The sequence below is a fragment of the Neovison vison genome, chromosome 2 (assembly GCF_020171115.1).
Source record: "Neovison vison isolate M4711 chromosome 2, ASM_NN_V1, whole genome shotgun sequence".
NCBI lineage: Eukaryota > Metazoa > Chordata > Mammalia > Carnivora > Mustelidae > Neogale > Neogale vison.
In genome coordinates this window covers 34,699,182-34,723,730 of record NC_058092.1, presented here as the reverse complement: position 1 = coordinate 34,723,730, position 24,549 = coordinate 34,699,182, and the positions used below count along the sequence as shown (strand labels likewise).

Sequence of the window (24,549 nt, the reverse complement as noted above, 5' to 3'; positions counted from 1 at the left end):
ATTTTGCTTTTATTTATTTTTTTTATTATTTCCTATTTGTCTCTTCCAGATGTTTTCAGGGCAGTTTTTTTGTGTTGTAAACTAATTCCATTCATGTTTTAAAAATTTATGAAAGCGCTAATAAAAATGTCAAAGTGGTAAAAATGTTAGCTTTTCCTCTGCTTTGATTAAATTTTGCAAACTGTTTTTGAATATTAAAAAGCAATAATTTTTTTTATTCTCTCTCTTCGCTTTCCCTTTTCTCTCTGGTGCGTGTGTGCTCTCCTGCCCTCTCCCCCCTCTGGTGCATTCCTCCCTTCCCAGGAGCGATGTGGGAGGCGTGCTGCACAGCCAGCATTCTGCAAGCCTGTTTGCACACCAGGACCTTGGTGCTGTGCATCTCTATTAAATAACGGAGACAAATTAATCTTAGAGACACCAAACAAATTGTCACTCCTCCTCCTTCTCTTCCATTACGTTCCAGTGGACTGGGAAGGGCTGGCTAAGTGATTGGGGGGAGCATGCTGGGGGAGGGTGTACTGCCTGAAAGAAAGGTGGGAAGCACTAGCTCCTATTACTCTTACTCAGTTTTCTGCTTCTCTTTAGTATCCCCTTTGGCTTTATTTATTATTTATCTTTTTTTTTTTTTTTTTTGAAAAACGAATGAAGAAACTCATCGGTTCTGCTTAAACTTCAAATGCAGAAGGCTCTGATTGGTCTTATGGCTGGTTGTCTAGGTGACTGGAGTTCCAGGCCCATCCAGGGCAGAGGCCTGGGCAAGTGGAAGCAGTGGGGCTACTTTTGTGGGCTCCGGTAAATAGGCCTCTGGCAGAGAACCAGTTGGGGAAACTGGGGCAGCTTGTAGTACTGTCTTCTTTCCTCTTTCCAGAGGCAGTGGGAGTCGGGTGTGTGTCTAGTCCCTGCCACCTGTGAGGGTAGTGATAGTGGGAAGGTTAGGATGGAAACTGAGCTGGTGCCATTTCAGTCTTGGGTCTGTTCTGTCAGGAGTTCAGGAGTCCAAGACAGTCCCTCATTCTTGAGTTCCTTGAAATGGTTGGTTAAAAAAGTGTATTCTTCTTTTTCTGTGCCTTTGCCATTCCAGGAAATCATCGAGTTCCCCATCCTGAAGCTAAATGGTCGGACCATGGAGATTGAGTCTACCTTTCACATGTATGTCCAGCCCGTAGTCCATCCACAGCTTACTCCCTTCTGTACAGAGGTAAGGGCCCTGGAGTGGGGCAGCCCGGGCTGCTGGGACAGGAGTTTTGGGTCACTGGTACACTGTCCCTGCTGCTTAGGGGCAGCTTGGGTCTTACTGCTGGTTAAGGCAGGTAAGCATGGGACCCAGCCAAGCAGCTGGCATTTTACAAAGTCTGCCACTCCACTTGCACTGCTGTGGTCACTGGGGACCCAAGAAGTGGCACAATCTGTCCCCAGCCTTTTCCCTCCAGCTTCCCCAGCCTTTTCCCTCCCTTATTGTCCTTATTGTCCCTACCCCTCCTGGTGACCAGCACTTGGAGTGCTGCCCCACTCGAGCGTGGTGCTTCCGGGGTTCAGTTTCTCTTCAGTTCCATTTCCCTTGGGGCCTCTTGACAAGAAGTAAAGATTTCAGCTTCTTGGAAGGAGAGGTTATGTTAAGGCTCTCTTAGCTTCTGGTGATATTTTTCTGTTCTAGAGCAAAGTGGCCCTGCTTGAGGTTGTGGGAAGCACAACCCTATCGTTGAGGAAAGAGAAGGGTGGTCTAAGTGGTATATGAGGCTGAAATGGCCTTACCCTTATGCTCTGCTGGTGTTGGACTCAGCCACTTTGCCAGCAGGTTAGTATTGGCCCCGTTCTGCAGATTGTGAAACTGGGCTAACTTGAGATCTTGTTGCTTGCTAGAGGCTTAAAAGAGCTAATAGCGGAGAACAGGTGCCTTTGCAGAGTTCTTACTCTGAGGATCTTCTGTGACTGGTTTCCCCTGTGACATGTCATGTTTTGCACTCTGTGGTAGCCACGGGCTTTAGTGGAATCATGGGCCATGTATGTGTGGCAGCAGATGTAATGGGAAAACATGAGTGTTTCTGGAATCTTTTTTTAAAGAATTTGGGTCTGGGATATATTCAAGATAGTGTGCCTTTGTTTAGAGATCTACTTTCTGCATATAAGTGAAACATGAGGAAAAAAGTTCTTGAGTGATCCTAAAACCATTGTTTTGGTGTGGGGAATGCTGGGAAAGGGGCTGCCTGCCACTGGTTGGAGGGCCCTATGGACTCTGAGATTGACTCAGCCCAGATACAAAGTTTCGGGGGGTCGCTACTGGGCTTGATGCCAGTGTTTCACGCTCAACCCAGATAAGCCTTTTGGTGCAGGCATCCATCTCCCAAGGTGTGTAGTCTCTCACCCCCTTTGTTGTTCCCACTAATGATGATTCTTGCTCCCTCTGGAATCGTGGTGGTTTTTTTTCCCCCCTTGTCCCCTGGAAATTACCTGTACCACCAGGGGGCGCTAATCTGTTCTTTTTGCCCCTTTTGGGGGAAAAAAGTCACCATTTTAATGGTGAAGATCCCCTTCCTTGTGGAAAGGGAAAATTTTCCTTAAGCAAGCCACTGGCCTGAAAATGCAGTATCCTCTTGTCCTTCTCTTCCTTCTGTCTGTGTGCAGACTCCCCATGGGTGTTCCAGCTGCAGCTAGGCTACCTGGCACAGCTGGGCAGGCCCAAATTTGGGAAAGGTTACTCTTGTTTTGGCATGGAACAGTGCTTTTGGAGCTCAGCCCTGGGCAGGAGTGGGTATCTGAGAGTATTGGGAAAAGGGATCTTTTTGAGATCAGGGCTGCTGCTCCTGCTTTTGGGGGGTATGGGGAGGAGGGATTGTGAGACTATGATGAGAGCTATTCTTCTTTTTTCTGGAAAGTTTCACCCCAGGACACACACACATAATTTGGAGGGCAGGAGGCATGGTGAGGTTGGGACCCTTGTCCTGAAGCCTTATCTGAAAGTGAAGATGTGAGTGAGCTGTGGCACCAAGGGTGCGATTTCGCCTCAGGCTTCTGGAGTCTCCAACTCTCCTTGACCTGGTCCTGGCCTTTTGTCCAGCCTCACATCTTCCTGCTTAATGCCCCGCACTTTGCTCACCTAAGGTCGCCCCCTCACCGTCTCCCTGTGCACGTGATGCTCTTGCCTTTACGCTGCTCCCACTCTTGTTCTCCCCCTCCCCACCCCCAACACTTTTCCTCTAGGACTTTGCTCAGGGTCACCTTCTCTGGGGAGCCTTCCCTGAGCCCATGGCTGGTGCCACCACCCAAAGACCTGAGCAGAGGCATTATACTGTATTTACTTATGTGTCTCCCCACTAGACCGTGCATTCCTTGAGGGAAGAACCTAGGTCTGATCTATCTCTGGCCCATCATTGGAGCCTAGTGCCAAGTAAGCACTTGACACGTGTTCCTTAAATGAGTGAATATTGTCAAAAGAGTATTCAACCACACCTTGCTGCCCGCTGCCCTGCCCCTGCCCCTAAGTAACTGTCCTGCTCACTCGGTCTTTTCGAGCAAGTGAAGTCTTCTTTGGAAAACCTCAGATCATCTAAATATTGCCCTATTTCCATTCCAAATGGAGTTGGAATGTGGAGAGAGGCATGGGCACAGGGTGTAGGCCGTCATTGTGCGACCTTGTCCTGTGTGGCAGTGGGCTGCCTTTGGGGCAGAGAGAGAGATCATCACGGTCAGAGAGGATCTTTCTTCAGTAAGGATTGTGCCTAAGCATCTCCTCCAGTAGGATTCCCTCTTGTGCACAAGAAGTTCTTAAGAACCCTGACCTGTGTGTGTATGTGTGTGCACACACATCATGACACATAAGTACACATATGAGCACATGCTCGTGCAGGGAGAGACAGGCTCAGTGTTGGGCAGCCAAGAAGAGGGATGCTGCCTTGAGTGGGTCTGTGACCCACATACAGACACTTTTACTGCTCTCTGTAATGGGCATGTTAGTAGCCTTCTTCACATCCTTTCTTCATTCCAGTTCATAGTCTGACTTGTTTCTAACAGAGACAGGATGGGATAAGTTTCATTCCTTCCCAAGCCCTTTCTCTCCCACATCTAGAATCTGCTCCAACCTGTCAGATCTCTGCTTCTAGCAGCTGGGCTGCTGCCATAGTCCCTGACCATGTGTAGCCTTTTTTGTTGTTGTTGTCATTGTCTTGGAAAAAAAAATAAAACCTAGAAAAAAATACCAATTTTGCTAAATGCCAGTAAAGGGCTTTGTCTTGCACCTGTACTTATAAAGGGTGAGATTTATTGGTCTCTTTGTCTGAGGAGAAAGAGTGGGTCTGATTATCAGATTGTACACCAGAGACAAGTGCTTATGTAATCAACAAACTGTCTTGGTGTCAGAATACGATTGTGTTGGAGATAAACTGTGAAAGGAGAAAGCGCTGGATGCTGACATGCTATTGGCATTGAGTGTCCTGGGCTGCTTCCTGTAGTGGCTAGTGTTTGTGATGAAGCCAGCTCATTCCCGGACAAAGCCCTTGTGAGGGTAGGGGATCTCAGTAACCAGTCATGTTATCAGTCAGGGTCAAAAGCCCCTCGCCTTGTGGTTTCCGAGTCTGGAGAAGCGGGAGTTAATCTGTAATCCCTTGGTGAAAGGAGCCATAGAGCACACATTAATTCTTCCTCTCACCTCTCCAGCTTTAAGTGGTTAAGGTCTTTGAGCTCTGTTTAGCCTGTGAGCCCTGGTTCTCAGCTTAATAATACTTGGCTTTGCTCTAGTACCTTTCATTGTGAGGATGTAAAAGCTTTTTACGAATATATATTAACCCAAGTGGGATTGGGTTCAAACTGCAGCATGAAGGACTTAAGTTATGCCTAAGGTAGAACTTTCCAGTATTTATTAAATTTATTAAACTAGCTTTCATGGCTTCTGTTGTAAGTCTTAGAGATGTCTTAGGTTGTATCAGATACAGGGACTGATTTCTTAATTTCACACTCTTCTTCAACTAGTGCCTTGGTCGAGCCAGTAAGATGTAGTCTGTCCTTGGAAGGATTCATACAGGGGAGTGAGGGCTTCCCCTGGAAGGGTGCCTCTAGCTGAACCAATAGTGCAAGCCCATGTGTCTCTGGAGGTTGAGTTCAAGCCCTTTAGGAGGTCAGCTGTAAGCTGTGTCTGGCTGAACCGCGAGTGGTCTAGGAAGCATGGAGAGAGAGAGGGAGATGGGCTCGCTGGGCCTCTCCTAGGCTGATGATTCCAGGCTTGCTGACCGCTGGACAGGAGTGTGAGAAAGCCCCAGGACCCTGCCCTACCGCCTACCACCAGGGTGGAAAAGGCGGGCCTAGTCTGTAGTGAGAGGTTGTGCAGAGCAGTGCCCTGGTTTTCCTTTATAGTGCAGTGACTTTCTCTCCCCACATTAGTGATTTTCCGGGGGCCAAGAACAGGTGCTTGTGGAGTACATAGATGCTGACCCAAGACCCATCGCCAAGGAGGGAGGTCTCTTGACAAGGGTGCCAGTGGTTTTTTCTGTGAGTGAGCCTTTCTGGAAACCCTTCAGTGCTCAGCTCATCTCAGTGACCCTGAGTGTAAGGAGTCAAGAGAAAGACCTAACCTTGCCCCAGAAGACTCAGATGAGACATGGGAATGTCTCACACAGACCACCCCCCCCCCAGAGCTTTCTAAGAAGCACAAGTGGCTAAAGGTTTTCTAGGATAGTCCTTACTTAGCTCCAAGCTTGGGGGTATGGATTGGTCCAGGAAGAATGAAGCAGGAGAGAAGCGGGGCCAGGAAGAGCAGTGGTGGGTGCTCGTTAGTCACCTGGGTATTGCACCTAGAGTCAGCAACAAGCCCACTCTGGACTCTGGACTCTGTGTGCCTGAGACAAAACACAGGGCTGCTGCCAGCTCAGGGTGTGCTCTGGAAGGTGTGCAGGCTCTGGGTGCTGGCAGGGCTGGGCCTAGAAGGGGCTGCCAAGAAGAGTGCAGATTCCATGAGGGCAGGGATTTCAGTTTTTCCTCATGGCTGGATCCCTAGTTCCTGGAATGGGGCCCAGTACATTGTAGGCTGTCCATGTAGTTGTTGACTAAATGAAAGGAGGAGTGTTAGCCCTCGAAGATTAAAGCTGCTGACCCAGAGGTCTTCCTCACCCCTCACCCCCCCAGCCCCACCCCTAGCCCTCAGTGGACCAACTTGCCTTCTCTTTGGCTCAGGCCCTCCCTCTGCTGGGCAGTTCTTCGGTCTTCCAAGCAAGGAAAGGGTGTGGAGGGGCCAGCCGGGCGGGCCTGCTGTGGGTTAAAGCCTTGCGAAACAACAGTGTAGTTAATCTTTCTAATTTATTTTCCTTTTAGACCATGGGAAGTCTGTAGGCAGCAGCTGTTACCCAATTAAAATACAGATTAATATAAAAACAGTTTCTGGAATATAAAATAGAGTGGCTGTGTCCTTACACTTCCTTAAAATACCACCTAATAATGACTTGATGAACTACAGAAACCCACCTAGAGGAACTCAGCGTTCTTAAAATGAAAATTTCTTCCCTAAAAGGTGTGTATTACCATTCCATGTAAGTCGCTATGAGAAAATAACCTTCCTTCTTAGAGCCAGCGGTTCCTGTGAGTTGGGTATTTGATATTCATTAAATGTAATTATAGTTTAATTGGAGTTTAATCCCCCCCCCAACACTTTAAAAAAAGGAAGAAGAAGTTCCCCAGCAAGCCTGAGATGCAGCTCTCTGTAGAAGTAGCCCCGGGCACATTGGGCATAGTGATTTCCAGCAAGGTCCAGGTCTGTGGATAGGGGCCTCCTGCCTCAGATCCCTGAGGCAGTCTGTCCTCCTCTGTGTTCTAAGGATATTTTCACCTTAAAACAAAACAAAGCAAAGCAACAAGCCTGTTTGAACCTAGGTCTGAAGTGGGTGGAGCATAGACCTGTGAGTCAGAAATTCTCTAGACCAGGTTCCTTTATTAGGCCTTTGCATCTGTGTTTCCCTGTCAGTTAAAGATGTCTGTTTCTTGCTTGCCTAGTTGGTTTCGAGGACCCAGGTGTTCAGGGTAAAGGGTAGATGCCTGTGGGGTTCCCCTGGCTCTTCTCTGATGTTAGAGGGGAAAATGCTGGACATTGAGACCCAGAGAAGGGGTGGACTTGAACCCAGGTGTGGCTGTCCTGTGTGAGTATTCCTCAAGGTCTACAAGAACTTCCGTGAAGCTTGGAGGTAAATGTATTTTAGATTATAATTTGTAGGGATTTATTGGAGTTTATTGAATACAAGACACATAAAATCTTTTTCCTTTTTTTTTTTTTTTTTTTTTTTTTTCTTTTCAAAGTGAAAGTTGAAATAGGTATGAAACATACCCTGTGGTCAGCATGTGGTTGTGTTTCCCCCTCTTGGGGCAGGATGTTGTGGAGAAAGTTCACCTTATGTCCTGGGACTGTATTCCCAAGGCCTCTGGCAGGTTCTGAGCCAAAAGCAGTGCAGGCCAGTCTTTTATGGCAGGAGAAAGGAGAGGATCCAGTCCGGCTTTGAGACCCTGTGTCCTGCTGTTTCACCTATTGGCTATTTCTCTTTCTTTCAGCTCACCGGGATTATTCAAGCCATGGTGGATGGTCAGCCGAGCCTGCAGCAAGTGCTGGAGGTAGGTTGAGTGACCTTTAATTCCTGACCTCTGACCCTTTCCCGCTGCCTTTCTCTCCCTCCCCTCCTGAGAATGTAGCCGTGTAATTTGACTATGATTATGGCTTGATTAGAATAACATTTGCTGTCACATCAGTGACATGCTGTTGAGAGTATTGAACCATTGATCTGTCATCTCCAGCTGTTCCCGTCAGGGTTACTGGCAAGATGTCCGAGTGCTGCCCTGAGTTCCACGCGGGGTCCCCGCCCCCTCCTGGCCCCTGGCCCTGGGCTGGGCAGCACGGGCAGCCGGCGCTGGGCGCATCGGGGAGGAGGGGAGCCGAGCCGTGGCACCACAGGGCTGGCCCTGGAGACTGAAGGTGTTTTTGTTTAGCTTTAGTGTTGGCTTCTTGTGGCATGTGAGCACTTCATTAACTCACCCAGAACTCCCCGTCGATGGCTTTTGTTTGCTGTCAGCTCCTCCAGGAGGTGCGGCTGGGCCCGCCTGCCCCACTGCAGCTTGCCGCTGGATGCACTGTGCCTGTCAGGGGTGCAGAGGCTGCACTGGGTAATGGTTCCTAATCAGAATAATTACAACAATTGCCTATGTGAGGGAAATCAAATTAAAGGCTTTAGAACCCTTGGCAGAGACCACACTTCTAGGATGTTCTCCTCAGGGAGCTGGAAAAGGTTAAGATGCTGCTGCTTGTGCTCCAGCCTGAGGGAATAAGCAAGGGCTGTGCTTGGCCTCAGCTTTTCTCCCACCCCTTCTGGCCTGGGGGAGGTAGAAGGTCCCTTTCCCCCCTTCCTCCTCTCTAGGGGGAGGGGAGAAGAGAAAAAGCCATGGATCTTATTAGGTGCTTTATCTTTAAGACCAGTAAACCCAAAGCTCAGCCCCTATCGAAGCACAGGAGGAAGCAGAGTTGGGGGTGGGTAGCAGGGCACGTCTACATTGGAAGTAGTCAGCCTAGAGGAAGCTGGGGGGTAGCCTGGGGAGGGAAGATCTAGAGGCCCTGTCCCATGGGAGAGAGAGATACAGACTGAATTTCCTGGGATTCCTCAGGATGGAGGCCGGGTGGCCGGTATGCTCCCTGTCCCTGGGAGTATACAAGCCTGGGTTCTCTGATCAGTCAAGCTCTGGGTTGGGTCAGTGTTAGGGTACCTGCAGTAGGTTGGGAGAAGAGAAGATGAACTGTGAGGTGTCTCACAGCCCCACTGACCCTCTTTTTTTGAGGGGAGATTTGCTCCTATGATTGAGGGGGCACCTCAGCATTGATGCTCCCTATAAGACCAGACTCATGGAGAAAGAGGGGACCAACCTATCCTTTCCTGTGTCCCAGCCAGGGCCTAGCCCCTGAGGGAGGCCACACAGTTATTTCCTGGAACGTCTCCGGCCAGGATCCTAGAAGGAAGACGCCTGCTGTAGTCCAGCATCGAACCAGAGCTATTGAGGTTATGGGATTTTTTTTCCCTCAGTGGTGCTGGTTGAGGGAGCTAATGGTCTTCAGGAGGCTTCCTCCTGCTAATCTCAGGCCAGCCTGGAGCAGAATGCTAGGGGGGATTCTGAGTTTTATCCATGAGGCTACTTTCTGCTACTTCAGCATACTTTGTGGGTGAAAAGGGAAGACACCTGGCATCAGCCTGAAAAGGGAGTCTCTGGCCAGGAGACCAGAATGGTCTCTGCTTTGTCTCATTAGGCCTGAGTTGGTCAAATAGCTATAGCTTGTCCTAACCAAGGCCCTGAGCTAGTGGTCAGCTAGATGTTTGTCTGACTAGTTTGGTTCAGGTAGGACTCATGCTAGACCTTCAGTAGCTGGGAGGGTGGCCACAGCTGATTGGGGATTGTCTTGGTAATTCCTCTAACTCTTCGTCCATTTAAGCAGAGAAGGGAAGGAAAAAGACAGACTTTATTCCAAATATAGTATCACTTCCCTGGACAGCTCACCCTAAAAGGTTCTCACTAAATATCTGTTGCACCAGTGAATGGGCTGGGTCCTAAGCTTCCAGGGAATAACCCCATGGAATAGTAAGTGCTTCTCATGGGGAAGGTCCTGCTGGGCACTGGCTCCTGACAATCCTGTCTTGCTATCTTTTCCAAGACCACTGTGGAGGAGTTGGGGCATTGGGAGCCCCACCAGCAGATAGGGCACTTACCTTGGGGATATAAGGCCAGTGACCTAGAGCAAGGTTGGATGACACAGGCAGCCCTAGGATTGCCTTACTTCCTTTCTTACATAAAGTCTTGGGAAAGGATACATGAGTGTGAATGTGTACATGTCCTCTGTGCAAGTGGGCCATGGAGGCTGGGGAAACAAGCCATTCAGCAGTGGAAGTTCCAGAATTTAGCTTGCTTGGGAGACTCTTTGGCTGAGGGGAATTCTTTGGTGTGCAGACTGTGAGAAGGGTCTGCACAATCTGGCTCAAGGAGCAGCCCTGACCCCCTGAGAGGTAGGACCACTCTAGCCAGAGAATGATCTAGGACCTTTGGCCCTACTCAAAGACTGCTTTGGCGTGGACCAGGCCTCCAGTATCTCTGAGATGTCCCAGGGAGCCAGCCTACACCTGCTAAGAGTTAACTTCCTTCATGATTTCAGTGGGCTCTCCATTACCCACTGGAGTCTTCACAGTCTGGCCCATGTATCCCCCAGTGTCATATCCTGTCCTTCCTTTCTACACACTGGACTTTGGTCACACTATTCCCTACTCATGTTTTAGTGAATCAGCAGGAATCTGTTGAGAGGACCCTGCTGGGTTAAGGATTTACACAGTGAATAAGATGAATGAAAGTCCCTGCTTCACGGTGCTTCTAGTCTGTTGGGGGAAGCAGATACCGAGCACACAACTGCTTCTCAGATACAAAATGATTGCGCCTGTGCTTTCCTTTGCTCTGCTCCACCCCATCATGCAAACCCAGCCACCAGGTCCCCTAGTTGGGAGTGGCATCTTTGTGAAGCCTTCCTTTCTGACTCCTTTCTCTGTCAAAGGTAGAGCTGGTCACCTCCTCCTCTTGGTCCTATAGCATTCTGGTCGCTTCTCCGTGGCTGGATCTATTTTATTGTATTCAGATGATTTGCCTTTCTCGCCTTCTCAGCCTACTGTCTGTTTTGTGGTAGGCACTTAATACATTATTACATTTAATTCTCAAAACAACCCCGTAAGGTTAGTCATGCTACCTCGTTTTATAGATGAAGGAAGCTGAAGTTCACAGAGGTTAAATGACTTTTAAATGACTTCCCATCAGTGACACAGCCAGGATATGGAAGAGCCAAGGTTAGCACCCAGATGTGTCTGACTTTCAATCCTGCATTTGTAGCGACTTTGCAATGTAGCCTTTAAAAACGAATCCTTCTGTGTGAGTGGCACGGTGGTCATCTGCTGTACTCCCACCCCATGCCTGGATCTTCTGAAAAATAGGCAATGCTTCAGGAGCGCTTTATGATAATTATCTCAGTATATACTGATTTTAGTATCTGTACTTCCCATGTGAGTGCAAATGCTGAAACGGATTAAAGGGATGAAGGGAAAGAAATACTTAAAGTGTGTTTAGGAGCAGTTTTTAATCCCTGTCTAGGCATTGAGCTCAGCTTTGAAAAGATTCTCCTGAATCTGAATTTGAATCCTCAACCAGGAGAGGAGAAACGTAAAATGTGGGGCCAGTTTATGAGCTTTCAAGAGACCGAAGTGGGCAGTGCCACCCCAGGGATCAAGGTGGAGTTCCAGCCCAGCAAGGGAGCTTTTTCTGCTAAACTCACAGTGAATATTAACTTCATCCTCACTTGGGAAATTCATAAATTTGGCTAATAAGCCTTTGGTGGGAGGGTGAAATGAACAGGTGAATGAATGAACCTGTGGATTGGAGTCCCTGCCTGGGGCCTCCTTCCCGCCTGTCCTCATGGCCCAGGGCATCCTGTGCCTTGCTAGGCTTTGCTTTTGAGGACCAACTTATTGGGATATGTCCTTATCCCGTCTGGGGTTAGGTTGCCAGGCATCAGGGCAGTGGAGGGACTCCCTTCCTCCACTCATTCAGGTTTGTGGATCTTCCCTGCAGGGATCACCCTCCCGCTGCCCCCACAGCCCTGAGCCAAGGCTGAGAGCCCAGAGCAGAGCCATGGCCAGATAAGATTACATTTTTCTTCTGCTCTGATTACAAGCAGTTTATCTGCATTTCTTTGGTGTGGCTCTTCACAGACTTGGGAAGAAAAAAAAAGGAAAATCTCATCTGTTCTTGTTGTGTACTTTTCAGAGGGTCGATGAGTGGATGGCGAAAGAAGGCCTCTTAGATCCAAACGTCAAGTCAATTTTTGTCACCTGTGGAGACTGGGACTTGAAAGTCATGTGAGTATGAGAAGGACTGCTTTACTGGCAGGGCTTGGAAACTATGGGACCAGGTCATGCCTTTCACAGGCCAACACGTCCAAGCCTACAGGGCAGCTGGCTCAGCGAGTCCCTGGATCTTTGGGGCTGCCATGGTGCGAAGAGGGCTGGGAACCCCGCCTTCTGACTCTGGAGCTGGGAGTAGACCAATCAAGGACCCTACTGGGACTGCAGTTGTCTGGACCTTCCTGCCTTTGCCAGGTCCCACTGCTCAGGACAGCCCTTCTAGTTGTGGGGCTGCATGTTACTGCCCTGGAAGGAAGGAATTAAAAGAAGATCCTTTTTTTTCCCTTACCAAATGTAATGTATTTCCCCTACCAAATGCTTTAGAAATAGTCATTTGTTTAATAAACCTTGGTACTTTTATTCCTGTTTTATAGATAAGGGAATTAAGGCACAGAGAGGTTAAGTAACTTGCCCAAGAACACACAGAGCCAGGATTCAAACCCAGGCAATCTGGCTCCAGGGTCCTATCTCTTAACCATTCTGCTATGCCACCCTTTTATCTGGGGTACAAGGCCCTGATGATTCAACTGCAGGCCCATTGGTGGGATGAGAGAGGGCTGCTTCTAGGGAGCTACCCAGTTCCCCAGCCTCCTCGTCCCTCCTTTGTCTGCACTACTTTTTCTCCTCTGTCTCCGGGTCTTGCCCTGGTCATGGAAGGCAGAACTAGTTCCGTTGCTGGGTTGACACTTGTGCCTCTTGTCTGTCCTCATGGATACCTGGCTTCAGACAGCCCCAAGGGAGCTAAAGCGGGGTGGAGGTGGTGGGGGCACTGTTTGCTGAGGATTGATAGAATCGATACCTCTGTGTTCTTTGTGACCAAAGGCAGCTGCAGGCATTCTGGGAGTGTGTGTGTTTGTGTGTGTGTGTGTGTGTGTGTGTGCGTGCACACTTGTGCGCATACTTGGGGTGTTGGTGTGGGGTGAGGAATAGTGGCTCTGGAGTGACATTTCCTACCAAATTACGCATGATCTTCTCACCAAGGTCCTTTTTTATGCCTTTTGGATGCTGGGTATTGAGGTGAAGTTACAACTCAGGTGGATATCAAGCCTGCTGCTGGACACTGACTTGAGACAGGAGGAGAAGCAAATCCAAAGCACATAAACACCCACGCACCTCATGTCCACATCCCTCAGGTCATGTACACACACTGACTGGATACCTCTAGGTGTATGCACAGGACTCCCAGAGCTCCAGAGGATCTGTTCCCACGACACTCATGGGGCAGAGAAATTACAGAGACTGGATCTGGAAGCAGATATGAATCAGGGGGAAGGTTCTGTGGGGAAGGTGAGGAGGAAGAAGGCTGTAGCTCTTATTTATGGCATCTGGGCCACTCTGAGTGCCTGAAGCAGAGAAGGGATTTAGGTGGAGCTCTGCAGCCTAAGAGAAGCTGTTTGGGGTGGGCACGGTTCAGGCCATACCCAGCATCTGGAGCTCATGTAACCCAGTCCAGAGGCCCAGTTTCTCCAGATAGCCTCCCAGGACTCCCACTCTTCCAGGTGGATTTTGCTCTTTGGTGTATTCATATCCCAGACACCCATATTCCAGAATCTTCTGCATTAACTGGGAATGGCATGTACGTGTGTGTGTATGAAAACGTCCCTGTGCATCCCTGTGGGGACTGTTTGGCCAGGTCTCCTCAGTTGGTTTCTCCATGAGACAAAGAAGGAATTTCAGAGGGTGTTCTCTTGGGTCTGGCCATTCTGACCTGTAGCACCAGATCAGATTTATTTTAAAGAGAGAAAGACAGCATGAGCTGGCGTTGGGGGCTGGGGGGGCGGGGCGGACAGCAGACTATACACTGAACACAGAGCCTGAGATGTGGCTCCATCCCAGGACCCTGAGATCATGACCTGAGCCAAAACCAAGAGTCAGTTGCTTAATCAATTGTACCACCAGCCACACTGAAACCAAATTTTAATGAGCATGTACCATATTTCATTCGGTCCTCCTAATTATATTCCCTTTCATAGAGGGAAAAAACAAAACAGAATTCGAAACCGAGGCCTAAACTGGTAGACTCGTAACTAGACAAAATTGAATTCTAAGACCATGTTGCTTCTAAAAGAGAGGGATTGGGCAGACTTTGGTAGCTGGTTTGGGTTAGTATTGAAAAGACCAGTGAAGCTCTGAAAAAGAATATGCAAGAAGGAAGCAGATGTCAGGTGGTAGGGACTGGAGGAGGAGAGCTTTGTGGCTGCCTTTTAGAAGCAGGACTCCGCATAACTGCTGGGAAGGCTCTTAATTAAATGTGTAACAAAATAAAAACAGCCAGAGAGGAAACCTAAGTAGTGTTTCGTGACAGTGCACAGCTTATCCGTGTTCCTGGAACCTCTCATCAGATGGCTCTCGTCAGAGCCATCACCTTTTTATGCGCCCAGTAAAGGCTGCTGAGGAACCTGACAAGGGTGGTGGTAAATTGACACCCGCAACTTGTTAGTATGGGGCTCGCTTCTTATTCTGACATCCATTTTCAGATTTAACTAAGTCTAAGGAATTCAGCAAATATTTTCATTTCCCACTCTAGTTTCCTGGAGCCATGGCTTTTTCTCATTGCTGCTCTTCCCCTCTCTCCCAACACCCACCCCCAGCCAGCTTCCCATCACTTTCATTGGAAAGGGCCTGATTAGTGAGGCACTGAGAAATGGGAACTGAAGTGGCAGCAGAAATCCCACTGGAGAAAAGAAATCTGCTCCGGTCCCGACAGAATCATTTTGTGTCCATCTTTTGTCAAAGCCAGATGAGTTGATACTCTGTGGGCTTTTGATGCTGTAGTCACAGATCCTGCCGAGGTGGGCTTTAATTTAGTGGGCACGGATTTAATTTTCCTTCTCAACTTGTTTAAGAAATGACACTTGTTAGGGCTTTGGCCCTTGGTCGGCTTCCTCCCCTACCTGACCCACCTTTCCTTTGCCTTACCTCATGGTTCTTGAAGCTCTTCATGACGTTTAGTATTCTTTTTCCAATTTTCTCTCTTCTCTGCCTACCCAGGCAGGGAATGTCTCTGTAAAGGGGTTCCATCTTTGACATGGCAGCAGAGATCCTGCTGGGAAAAAGCAGTCTGCCTTATCTTCCAGCTGAACTCCAAGCTTTGACATCCAACTACCTATTCTGTATCTCCACCTGAATGCTTAAAGTTCAGGTGTCCTCCTTCTCCCAACACTTAGTCCTCCAACTTGCTCTCAAGTTGTGACTGGAACCAGTCTGGTAGTTCTGTCAGAAACCCGAGACTCATCCTTGATGCCTATTCTCTAGCCACAACCAATTAACTGCCAAATCTTGTTGATTCTTCTTGCCAGAGGTTTCTCAAAGCCTTTGTCTTCTTTCCATCCCCGCTACGGCTGCTGTAGTTCAGGTCACCAGGTGCTACCTTTTTTTTTTTTTTTTTGATTTATTTATGTGAGAGAGTGAGAGTGCAAGCAGGGGGAGGGGCAGAGGGAGAAGAAGAGAATCTCAAACAGACTCAGCGAAGCATGGAGCCTGACACAGGGCTCGATTCCACAGCCCTGAGATCACAACCTGAGCCAAAACTAAGAGTCAGACTCTCAACCGACTGAGCCACCCAGGTGCCCCTCAGGTCAACATATTCTTCTTGGATTACAAAAGTCTTCTAAGTCGTCTCTCTGACTCTAGTTTTACCTCCTTGCCATTCTGACTATAGCAAATTATGTCACATGCCCGCAAAACACTCTCAAGGCTTCCTCTTGCCCTCAAGGCAAAGTCATGTTGCTTAATGGGTCCCTTGCATACTTCTCGAACCTCATCTTTTAATACTTTCTGTGCACCCCCAACCCCAGCCAGGTGCTCTAGCTGGCCAGTTCCTCATGATCCTTCAGAACATCAATTTCTAGCTGCCTTCCTGTGTGTTTCTGGAGTACATGTACTTATCTATACGTGAAATTGTATTGTGTCTGCCTCTACTTGTCTGTCCGTCTCACTAGACTGTGGGCACCGTTATAATCCTGAACAACATTTGGTATGTAGTAGTTGTTCAATAAATGCATGTTGAATAAATGACAGCTCAGGAATGGAGTAGGCCTGTGGAATCTGTACTCAGGAAGAATGACAGAGATCAGTGGAAGGTAGATTCAGGGAGAATGGAACAGAAAAGGAAATCTTGGGCCTTCCTGCACCAGGCTGAGTATGAAGGGTTGGAGAACTATGCTGCTAATGCCAGGAAGCTCCTGGATTTTCTCACTGCCAGCACAGGGTGTTGGGTCTTCCTTCCATGGTGGGTACTGGGTGAGATGGCCCACAAGCCTGGGCCATGGAGGAATTTGGTCCTAGGAGCTGGCTGAAGGGCTCTCTCAGAGTTTATGCCTTCTAAGACTGAGGGCTGGGATTGCTCTGGAGACATTTACATTAGTTAATAAAGATAGCCAGCATGTATCAGGCATGTATTACATACCAGGAGTCCTGCTGTTCTATTTACACATTATCTCACTTAATTCTGCCACAGTTCTATGAAATAAATTCATTTTATAATTTTTTTAATAAAATAAGTGATGAGGAAACTGGCGTCCAGAGAGGTAAGTAATTTGTCAAGGGCACACAACCAGTTTGTGGTGGGGATTTGAACTTAGACATTCTGGCTCGAGAACCTGTGTGTTTAACCACTGTGCCATCTGCCCTTCATGGCCGATGGCTTTGTGATACGGTGGGGATTCCCTTCCCTCTTTCCTTTGTTTGCAATGAGTGGCAGGTGTTCTCTGACACCCTGGGCTGCTGGTACCTGGTATTGGTGGAGGTCTGGACTGTTAGGTTTATTTTGATATGGGGGCATGGTTGGCCAGGAGTTGTGAGGGATGGTTTGGGGTGTCCAAGAGCTTCCTCCATGAGCTACAAATGAATGAGTCCTCTAATGTGTTCTAAGGAAAACACTGCCAGTGTCATTTTGGGTACTTCTTTCCTATAGTATGTTTGGAAGCATGTAGGGGATCTCATCATGTCACCAAGCTCATGAAAGCCTTGCCCCTTGCCCATGGGTGTGCCAGTTGGTCCCAGTTCTGAGCTGCATCACCTCTGATTAGCAGCCTGCTGGGGGAAGGGCCTTGAGTAAGAACTCCCCGGCAGTCCTGACTTGTCTCATTTCCCGATACTTTTATCTGTCACTGCAAGTGCTTGGGCTCTCCTCCTGAACTAATTAAGTTTGCATGTGTTTAGACACATTGCCAAATAGGGCTTAGCAAAGCGGAACTGAGCTACATCTCTTTCCGAGTAGGGAAGGAAGGGTAAATGAATGCTCTTCCACAAGGGCCAGGGAGAAGCGTGGATGACATGGAGTGGGTGTGTGTACAGATGATAGGCATACTGCCTTGGCCTTCCTAGGGATGTGGCAGGCTTGCGGAGCAGCCTTCTGATTGGCTGGCAGGGGCAGGTGAGGGTCCACTCTCCAGCTCTCTTAGTGAATTGGGCATTTCTGAGAGGGCTAAGGATGGTTAGAGGACAGGCTCTGATGTATGATTTTTATCCCAAGCACAAGAAAGACTGGATGTCAAATTCAGTGGGATTTACAGGGCGGGTTTGTAGGGCTGTGTGCTGTTTGCTGCCAACCTGAACCTACCTAGCCCCCAGGCCTAGAACCACCTGTGTGAATAGCAGCATGCAGGGTAGACTTCTGAGTCTCTGAGTATGCTGGACATATGGATACCCTTTTGCCCTGAAGACCCCACGTCCTCGTGCTCAGTCTTGTGATCCCTGTGAGACGGCCTCAGAGGGAGGTGGAGACGAGCAGTTTTGTACAGAATCTCCCCACCTTGGACGCTTGGTGAGGTGATAGCCGACAGCATGTTTTAGTGTCAGACCAATGCCTGCCTTTTCCCTGGGGCTGGGTAGCCTGAGGTCTGAGATGCCCTATGGCAGAATGTTCTTGGATCCTGTCCAGATAGCAGATATGGGGGCATTACTATGTTGTGCACTTGTCCTCTGAAGTAGGGAGGGAGGGTGTTTCCTACACAAAGTAGTTAGGAAAGCCAGCCGCGGGCAGCCCTCTAGCTCGCAGGCCAGTATGTCAGCTTCCTGGCTGTGCAGAGGCTCTCAGTGGGCAAGGCGAGCTCAGAGTCAGGCCAGGCTCCCAGTGTGTGTGTGTGGTGGTTGGGGAGGGGGTTCTGGAGGTTGTATAGGAATTCTGGGCCTTCGAGCTATAGCCTAAGCCCAGAGAGAACAAGAATCAGACCTTCTGCCCTCCCTTCAGCTTCCCTAGAGCCCTCTCGTCAGCAGAGGTGCATCGGGTTAGCCCCAAGAAGGCAGCTGGAGTTGATGGGGTCATGTTTCAGCTGCAGCTAATCCAAGTCACTCGATATAAATCTCTCCCCGCTGCCTCTCCCCTCCCTCCCTCCCATCCCCAGCCCACAGACAGGGAAATGAATCCTGGCCCTCGCCCTGAATACATCATGGCAGGCCTGCCTCTAATGAGAGAGGGCCATTCATTGTAGGGTGAAGCTCCCTGCAGAGCCTGGGATGCCATTAATTAAAGAAGAGCCACCTGAAGCCAGTCGTGCGGTGCAGCCTGCCATGCTCAGATGGAGTGGCGGTGGGGTAGCCTCGTTAGCCTGACAGCTCCTTGGGCCGAGAGTTCTTGGGCTCCGAGGAGCGAGGGGTGCCCCGCCTCCCCCTGAGAGCCTGCAGGCCTCTGGAGCCAGCCTACTCACAGACACGTGAGACATCCCTCTGGCACATGTCCTAGTGTCCAGCACTAGTGGTAAAGGGGCTCCTGAGTGTGGGCTTGGGATTATCCCCTTTTCTGTGGGTGGGTCCTAGGGCAGGAGCAGGTTTCTCTGGAGTGCCCAGGGGACTCCTAGGTCCCTGCCCAAACCCCCTTTCCATTCTTCTCCATGTGGTCCTGGAGCCGCATGTCAGCAGGCATTTCAGCCCGTGTCCTTACCTGGGAGCCTGAGTTTGGGGCAGTTGGTCTGGTCTGGAAGGATTTTGGACCTGGAGGGGCACTGGGGAGAAGTTCTGTTGTCTGATCAATAAGTTCGGCCCCTCCTTGGCAGGCAGAGCATCTGGTGATCCACTTTCTGGGCACTTTTCGGCCCATTGGTGGGACTGTAATGTTGGCCTCCTCTCCTCATCTGCTAGGAAGGTGTCCGAGGATCTAAAAGCACTCTGGTGATTTTTTGGAACCCCTGGAATGGAAGGTTTGCTTGGCTAAAATCCCGATAAAAGATAAAGACATTTGTGTGGTAAGTGATGAGGCTCTGAGGTGTGTGTGGTCAGGGGAGCCTCGTGCTGCTGCTGGGCCGCTGACTGGAGGATGGCTCTTAGCTGCTTCAATGGTCCTGAGGCAAGAGCTGCTGCTTAAGTACTGGCCCCGAGTTACACTCCCCTTGACCATCTGTGAGGGTCTTACCACCTCCTCCTCCCTGGCAGTAGGGGCTGTAGGAATTGAGACCTTTGCGTAACCCAGAGTTGGGGTAGCTCAGCCAGTGTCTGCCTGGCTTGTCAGGAAGACAAATTGGTCTTGTGGCTCTTGGAGACTGTCTCTGGAAGTCTGGTTCTATCCTTTGTGGCAGTCTCTGACAGGCTGCTTCAGAGAGCCTCAGAACCAGCTGGAGCCGTGGCTTGACCATATGTTCCCTCTCTGCTTCCCTGAAGCTCACCTGGTATGGAATAGAGGCTGTTACTACCTCCTGGGCTGGGGACTCGGGCTGCATTCCTTTGTGTTTTCAGTATTTCTGAACCTTCCCAGGCCTTGCCCATTTGGGCTCCTCTGTCCTCTGGCAGCTAGAGAGTGAAGGCTGGAGGGCCTATCCCCTGAATTCCCAAGAAGGAGACACTCTTGCTCCTGGAAAATGTTTTACTCTGGGTGAGATATTTCTGTGTTTTAAAAACAACAACACAACTCTGTGTGACTCTTGAGACCTAACCTTTTTTTTTCCCTAATATTTTTCGAAATCTTGGTATGAAATAGGCACAGTATGGTACATAAAGCATACAAATGTGAAATGTACAGCTCCATAGGTTTTTTTGTTTTTTTGTTTTTTTTTAAAGATTTTATTTATTTATTTGACAGAGAGAGATCACAGTAGGCAGAGAGAGGGGAAGGGAAGCAGGCCCCCTGCTGAGCAGAGAGCCCGATGCGGGACTCGATCCCAGGACCCTGAGATCATGACCTGAGCTGAAGGCAGCGGCTTAACCCACTGAGCCACCCAGGCGCCCAGCTCCATAGGTTTTTATGCAAATACACCCCTGTGCAGCCACCATCCAGCTCAAGAATAAAAAAAAAACCTTTCCATCATCCTAGAAATCCCCTTGTGCCACTTCTCAGTAATGCCCTTTGCTGTTAGGTACCACTGTTCTGACTTCTGTTACTTTTGGTTCGTTTTGCCTGTTCTTGACTTCCGGTGAGTAGAATCCTACAGAATGTAGTCTTTTATGTCTGACTTCCTTTGCTCAACATAACATATAAGAGTCTTCCACAGCAGTTCAGCCTTTTCATTGCCGTATAGTGTCCCCTTGTATTTCTGTACTGTACTTTATCCCTTCTCCTTTTGTTGGACTACATACCTTCTTTAGCCCTTCGGTACATGGTTGTCAAATGAGTATGGGAATGTTCAGTTCGTTATGAGAATCTCCCAAGGCCTATCCAAATCTCCCTCATCTTTTAAAACCTAACGCCAGTCCTTTGGATATGTGGCCTCCCTGTCTCTTCTGGAATCTGCACTGGCTTCCCTCTTCTCTGAGGGAGAGGCTGGCCCCAGACCTGTGAAAGTGGACTTGGAGCCATACTGACCCATTTCGTTATTCTTTCAGCAGATGTTGATTAAATACCCACTCTGTCTCACACTATTCTAGGTGAGGAGCAAAGTTAGGAGATAAAACTTCTAAAACATTCTGCCTTCATAGAGTTTACATTCCAGTGCATGCAGCCAGCCCTGCCCTCTGCCCTTTGGACCCTGGTGCCAGACGAATCTTGATTTTGCCCAGGCTCCTCTATCCTTTGGGGCTCCAAGGGAGCTGGGTGGCAATGGCCCTTGCCAGCTTGACAAGGCCTCTGTATGGCTTTTGTCTCCCTCTCCTGCTGTTACTGCTTGGCAGTGAAAGGGTTTCTCAGTATTGGTGCTTCCCTTCCACTGTCCAGGAGTCTGATTCCCTCCGTGAGAGGAGAGAATTAATCTCCAACTTTCCATGCCCGTAAGGTGAGTGACCTCTGTTTTGTCAGCGCTTGCCAATCTGTCCTCTAATTCCCAGCCAGGGTAATGGAGACATTACTCTGTGCTAAAGCAAACCACCAATTCTTGTGTGGATACCGGACCGATCCAGGCACTAGGAATGAGGGACAGTCTGTGGGGATCTCCTCACAGGTGCACAGGCGTCTAGAGACTGCAGGGGCATTGACACCGGAGCAGCTTTGGTCCTGAACTGTGGTTGGCAGGTTCAAGGAGGGGAGATGCCCTGCCATCGTATTCTCTTTAACCACTCTCAATGCCAGGGGGGCAGCTGCTTCACTTTGGTCTGAAGTAGGTTTCCTGTGTTGGGCTCCTAACAGCACATGAGAGGCTGCAAACACCCCATTGGGGGAGAGGAGTCAGGAGGCAAGGGTCTTGGAAGATGAAGGCTGGGGAAGTTGAAGCTGCATCTGGCGTAATGGCCTAGGCCTGTATGATCTGTGGACTTCGGGGGCTTAACTCAGGAGGCCTTGAGAGAGATGGCTGTGAGTAGGTGGGGTAAATTTTCAGTGTCCCTGGCTAAAGGGTGACATACTCAGACTTGATAGTTCTATAAAACTGTTTCTTCCTAAGCCTGCAAGGATGTTGGTTTGGGGAAGAAAGCCAGCCAGCCCAGAGAATCCCGGGAGCCTGACAGGCCTTTTTCTCTGCGATTCTTTCTTGCAGGCAGCCTGAGGCAGCCTGTCTCTTTGTTAACAGAGTGACAGCAATGTGACACCATGGAAATAATTACTAACAAATCACGGTGCTGACTGCAAACAGCTCTCTGTCTTCAGAGGCATGTCAGGGTGCATTAGAGCAGGACTGGAGGAGTGAAACATGTGGGGGCCGAGGCGCAGCCTGCACTCAGATGCCCTCCTCTTCTTCCCCAGCCTGACCCCTTTCTGCTGTGGCTGACTCTCCTGCCTGTGGCCTTTTCCTAGAGGTCAGCTGAGGAACCCGCTGGATGAGTGACAATGTGGCTAGTCCCATGTCCTCTGGGCAGGTTGCTAGGACTCCCATCTTTGCTAAGGAACACCTGGGTAGTGATGAGATCCAGGAGTTTTTCAATTAGAAAGCCCCCAAAAGATGGAGCGAGACACCATTTCTGATTTACTCTGCCAGTTGGGACCAGCTTCTCCTGCCATTGGTCTTGGGGTGTTGGGAAATATTTGCTCCAGCCGGACCCAGAATGTGGGGGAAGCCTTGCATCTCAGTGTTGGCTCAGCTCCCTTCCCCCACAGCCCTGGTTTCTTCTTCAATTGCCATAGTCAATTTTTGGTAAGTCGACTTTGTCCATTCCCTCTTGGTTAGCAGAGTGATTGCTCTGACTGTCAGGGCTGTAAATAATGTTCCTGGTGTGTGTGGCTGGAGGCAGCCGTGTGGGGTGGGGAACAGAGTGGAAGGAGGAGCAGCGCTCTGAGGGCTCCCTCGCTTTCCCCCCTCCCCTCTCATACAATATTTATCCAGGGATGGGAGTCAGATGCAGCGACCTCAGGGGTCACCCAGTTAAATAGCTTCTGAACCTCCCTGCATTCTAATTGCTGCAGTTGTCCTTTGCTCTGGAGACTTCTCCTCCCCATTGTCTGCTGAGGCACACACTAATGGCTCTCTTCCCTGGCCCTGCTGGGAGGCATATTGGGGGGGGGTGGCGTGCAAGGGAGAGGGCTCATTGCTACCTTCCTTTCCCCGGGGATAAGGGAATCTAGGCCCTTTAACAAGTGGCTTTAGCTAGGAGGAGCACAGACCCCTGCCTCCCTTCTGCCCCTTCCCCAGAGCTGGCTGGAGGAGGTCAGGCAGTGGGGTTGGTTTATGGGGCCAAGGGGCTTCACCCATTTCCAGTGCTACAAGCAGAATTGTGGGACTAGTGACTCTTTTCCAAGGCCACAGACCCCGAGTACTCAGCTGATGAGCATCATCTTGTGTTTCCATGGATGGTCTCACATTCATGGTTTGGAAACTTCTAATGAGTGATATTTCCTGTTGGAATGTCTGCATTTTGCCTAAAGATTAGCCATTTGTGAAAGTCTCTTTGGTTCCCCCAAAGGTCGATTTGGGTGATCAATGATGGTAGTGGGTGTGTCCCACGTGGTGATTTAAGAGTGACATATGCCACGTGTGAGTGTCACCTTCTTTGTGAGTGTCTGTCATCCTCCACTGCAGCTCTTTTTCAGAGAAGTCTTTCAGAAACTGCCCCTGAAGGTGCTGGCCACTGTGTCTGCTGCAAGTGCTGGTATTCCAGCAACAGCCCAGAGTCAGCCCCCGCTGAGAGCCGCTCCAGCCGGAAAGTCGGGAAGTCCTGTGCTGGGGACCGTCAGCAGCACAGGTGGTCGGGACAGAACGTGGCATGCGGGTGACTAACTATAGGCTGAGTGAGTGGAGGATGGGAACGCTACAGAGAAGATACAGAACAAATGCCGTGAGAGCCGACAGGTGCACAGTAGAGAGACTGAAGGAGTAGTAGTTTTTAGCAGGAAACCTTTTTTAAAAAACAAATATTAAAGAAATCCCAATATTACAAAGTGTATAAAAGTTGAACTGCTCTGGTTGAAGCTAGGGCAAGACCCTGTCCTCCTTCCTCCTGTTTCCCCAGTCCACAGAGTTGCCTCATGTGCCCTCTAGAGTCCTAGAACCCCATTGAGCACAGTTTAAAAACCGCTAGCCTGGTCTTATGCCCACCCAGAAGTGCGACTCTGTGTAGGCCGAGTGGTTACCTGTTTTAAGGGAGCCAGGGGAGCTGGGATCAGGGCAGAGATCAGCCAGAGGGTAAGGGGAAGAGCTGTGTCCTTGTGTATCACAGCAGAGATCAGTCTACATCCCGGAATCTGGCCTCTTGCAGGATGCCTCTCCATGGAGCCTCCAGAGGGCATTGTAGGCCACACAAAAGCAGCCCAGGCAAAGGGTCAAGATGGCCACAGGCCAGGTGGAGACTGTAGTGGGGGGCAAGTGAGATGTCTTGGAAACAGCTCAAACTGCTAAGGAGCTCTTGATTTCCTTGGCCAAAAAAGAGAATAGTTCATCAGCTGAGACACTGACCAAAGTGCCCTGGAAACCTCCTATCACCTGCTCCCCCTCCTCCCTCTGCCCTCTTCCCTGCTGCCTGCTGGGGCCATTCCATCCGGGAGAGGGCTCTAGCCAGGACCTGGTGGCAGCTCTGACACTTCCCATAGTCACAACAGGTGGGGCGGAACTGGCCTTGGCTCCCCAAGGCCAGTTCCTTGGAGGAACTCCAAGGAACTCCAGGCCTGCCGTCCTGCTCTATGGGCCAGTTCCTTGGAGGAACTGGCCTTGGGGAGACCCTGGAGGGATGCTTGTCTTATTGTTTCATTGGAGAGGGGGTGGGGAGATAGAAGGTATTTGACTTCCTGAACTGTTTGTGGCACAGGGAAGTGCATGTTATACTTCATATACATCTTAAACACCACGGGTGCGTGTGGCGCTTGTGGCACTTGTGGCACTTG

General features: G+C 49.6%; 1 protein-coding gene across 6 annotated transcripts in view; it reads left to right on the top strand.

Annotated features, from left to right (window-relative positions):
* ERI3 (ERI1 exoribonuclease family member 3) overlaps nt 1-24,549 on the top strand; it is a 126,290-nt gene that overhangs the window by 31,610 nt on the left and 70,131 nt on the right. For all 6 annotated transcript variants that reach the window (XM_044238070.1, XM_044238066.1, XM_044238067.1 and 3 more), the window contains 3 exons: nt 1,082-1,198; nt 7,522-7,581; nt 11,803-11,894. In XM_044238070.1, the coding sequence (XP_044094005.1) occupies nt 1,124-1,198; nt 7,522-7,581; nt 11,803-11,894 (227 nt within the window). In that variant the 5' untranslated portion in view covers nt 1,082-1,123. The remainder of the gene's footprint in view (nt 1-1,081; nt 1,199-7,521; nt 7,582-11,802; nt 11,895-24,549) is intronic.